General features: G+C 41.2%; 1 protein-coding gene across 1 annotated transcript; it reads right to left on the minus strand.

The window, feature by feature from the left end:
* Window positions 1-2,669: 2,669 nt before the first annotated feature.
* Window positions 2,670-3,764, minus strand: LOC138884100 (uncharacterized). The gene has a single exon (XM_070164873.1). The coding sequence runs from the start codon at window positions 3,762-3,764 to the stop codon at window positions 2,670-2,672; it is 1,095 nt and encodes a 364-aa protein (XP_070020974.1).

Here is a 3,764-nt window from a genome sequence, read left to right on the forward strand (position 1 = left end):
TATTCGTACTGACGTCCTTTTATTTGTGGACGCTGCATGTCGTGCTGCAGGTCCTGATAGACAGACAGGTGCAGCTCCCCCACCACAGTAGACTGTCCAGTTCAGCGGTGATTGGCGAGATCCCTTCTCCGGACTTGCCTTGGTCTTGGTATGCAATTTTTGTTATAGACATTATGGGTATGTCGGGGCCCTGTTCCGGCTATGTTGCAACACTTATGTTCTTTTAGAGGCTCATAGACAAGTGTCGGCTCATGTATAGTTTGGTATGCCTTGTCGGCTAGTTTTTGTTGTATAGTCTTTCATAGTAGCGTGGTAGCTCATACCTTATATGTAGTTTCTTGATTGTCTGGTCATCCCCTGCTATGTATGTTCATGCCGTCATATTTTATTGCTGGTTGTCCATGATCTAGGTCTACCATTTATATTGATCTCTTTAGCCTTAAAAGATAATAATGAAGGTTAGATGAAATGTACGTTGGTGCTCGGCAAGTGTGGTCGGGTGCTAGTCATGGCCCTTCAGTTTGGGTCGTGACAATTTGCTTGGGTTTATTGATTGCTGGGTTGATTCTTGGATTCTCTGGTGTCATTTGTTTTCTGAAAATTCTCCTATTGTCATTGTTGAACCCTGCTGGATTGGTCATTTGCTGCTGCTGTTGCTGTTTGACTGACCCCCTCATTTTTGGTTTATACTTCAACTTCCAGGTACACGATTCAAGACTCTATGGCTGTAGCTTCACATGATTGAAACATAAAATCAATGAAGATTGACCAAATGTCTTCTGTTGTTTTTTTTAAATTGATTCGTTGTCTGTGATTTGAACTTGGACTCTAGTTCAATTGTGTGGAACAAAAATTAGTTTTGTAATCATATGAACCAGATTCGAACAGGGCTGTTGTATAATTTGAACTGCAATTGGATTGTGTTAACTATCATTTGGTACAGACTGTTAGGTAGTATGAGAACTTGTATTCCTTATTAACTGGGGATTTGCATGTTCGATAGCTGTTATTTTGAAAGTTTTTCTGTGATCCGTTTATTGTGCAGTAGATGTTAGTTGCATTTTGAGGACTGAAATAGGGATTGCTATAGTAAAGGTAGTTGTACTGGACTGCACCAATTGGGTGAACTATTTGAATTGGTCATAGATAATCTGGTTGTTAATATGAATACAAGTTGATGCACCTTCACCTAAAGCCAAAGCTTGTAGTAGTTATATCAATCAGCCACTTAGTTAATTGTTACCTCATATGATTAATTACCTTGAGCATCAACTGATATATTAACTTGAAGTAGTATTTTCAAATTAGTACAAGAATGTTAGTAAACATCAGAATGTGCGCGTCTATTGGATTTATCCATTAAACCTGACAAGTTTCACTTAGTTATTAAGATGTTAATCTGATCAGCAACATCTGAATAATGCATCAGAACAATTGTTAACTGGTCATTTGCTCAATTTGAACTATCATATTTGGCTTAATCACGTGGGCTTAACCATTCCTTTTCCCCCAAGAGGTGTAATCTCCCGATTGATAAACGTGCAGCCCAGGTCCCGTTTTATGGCCGTATGCGCTTGGACTTGGGCTGAGATATACAGATGACCAGTTTCGAAGCCCGATGTTTGGCTTTGGTATATCATCACCAATTAGTCTGCTCCAACCTCGAAACAAATCGATTAAGACCTGCACTTGTTTATTTATTAGAGATCAACAAAAATAGAAATCATAGTTACCTTAGGATTTTCCCTTTAAAATAAATAATAGATGAGATGAGCCTCGCCAAATAGATGCATAAATTGCGGGGCCCTTAATAAATGGTTAAAATGAAACATTTAGAATTCAGGATGGGCCGTTTAGTGAATTTCACGGCCCTCCCCAAAGATAATAATGCGCTAGTCATTCTAGATGCGCTTTTAATTATTTACTTTCTTAAACTCGGGAGCACATTTATGTGACCCAAATCCAAATCTCAACAGAGTTGAAATGTGTCAATAACCACGGGTGCATTGATGTGACGTGGTTCGAGATGTACTTTCACGACGTTGCAATTCTCGTTAAAAATAATAATAATAAAAGCGGTAAAAAGTTAAAATTTGCCCATAGGTTCAACATATATTAAAATCAGATAAAATAAGCCGAATATGACAGTTGAGCGACCGTGCTAGAACCACGGAACTCGGGAATGCCTAACACCTTCTCCCGGGTTAACAGAATTCCCTACTCGGATTTCTGGTTCGCGGACTGTAGTACAAAGTCAATCTTTTCCTCGATTCGGGATTCAACTGGTGACTTGGGACACCATAAATCTCCCAAGTGACGACTCTGAATCTTTAAATAAAATCCCGTTTCGATTGTCCTTTAATTGGAAAAACTCCCTTACGCCCCTGCAGGCGCAGGTAAGAAGGAGGTGTAACAGACCCTCATTGAACAACCGAGCTACTTCCTCCCTCAGCTGCCTGTAGTGTTCGATTCTATGGCCATATGTGCCATGATACTTATACATCAAGTTTGGATTTCTTTGGGAAGGATCGGTTGAATGGGCCTGGGCCACATAGTGTCTTTTATTCTTCCAATAGCTGACACGATCCCCGATGCATCCACACTAAAATTATACTCCTACAATTGAGGTGCTTCCGTGGGGTCGGTATGTTTATCAAATCCATTCTTACTCATGAGTCCCCGAGAGCTTTGACCTCAATCATTATCATTCCGAGGAGCGTTACGCCCTGAGCCGTTGTTCCTTCGATCGACGTACGACTGATACGATTCCTTGTTTGATCTTGAATCCCTATCTTATCCCTCGGAGGCTTAGCTGCCAATATATTAGGATGAACTGAACCTGAGGGGGATCCCAACTGGTTGTCCTCAACCCCGATCTTTGATTGATAACGATTATGTACGTCTGACCACGTCACAGCTGGATACTCGATTAGATTCTGCTTTAATTGTCGAGACACAATCGAACTCCAATCATTCAAACCTTGCATAAAAGCTTGTACTACCCAATCATCCGAGATCGGTGGTAATTCCATTCGTTCCATCTGAAACCGTGATACGAACTCCCTTAACATCTCATCGTTCCTCTGTCTTATCTTAAAAACGCCTGATTTCCTCATTGCCACCTTTATGGCCCCGGCATGTGCTTTCACGAAGGCGTCTTCTAACATAGCAAACAAATCGATAGAGTTCGGGGTCAAGTTGTGATACCAAATCATGGCTCCCTTCGACAAAGTTTCCCCAAATTTCTTCAACAATACCGATTCGATCTCATCATCATTTAAATCGTTTCCTTTAATCCCGCAAGTATATGAAGTAATATGCTCGTTAGGTTCGGTTATCCCATTGTATTTGGATATATCGGGCATGCGAAACTTTTTAGGAATAGGCTTCGAAGCCGCACTTGGAGGGAACGACTTTTGTATGAACTTTTTGGCATCCAAACCTTTCAAGACCGGAGGTGCCCCCGGTATTTGATCAACACGGGAGTTATAAGTCTCTAACCTTTTGTCATTATCCTCAATATTCTTTTCCCCAGACTCGATCCTGTTGGTGAGTTCTTCGAGCATCCTTATAATTGTGGGGTCAGTCCCCGAGCCACTACCGTTTGATCTCTTTGGCGCCGGTTCAGCACGTCGAGTGTTTTCTGGTTCGGCTATACTCGAAGTTTTATTCTGACTTTGAAGTTGAGCGATGGCAATTTGTTGAGCTTGTAGCATCTCGAATATCACTTGGAGGCTGACTCCCCCATCTCCTATACCCTGCAT

The sequence above is a fragment of the Nicotiana sylvestris genome, chromosome 2, assembly GCF_000393655.2.
Source record: "Nicotiana sylvestris chromosome 2, ASM39365v2, whole genome shotgun sequence".
Lineage (NCBI taxonomy): Eukaryota > Viridiplantae > Streptophyta > Magnoliopsida > Solanales > Solanaceae > Nicotiana > Nicotiana sylvestris.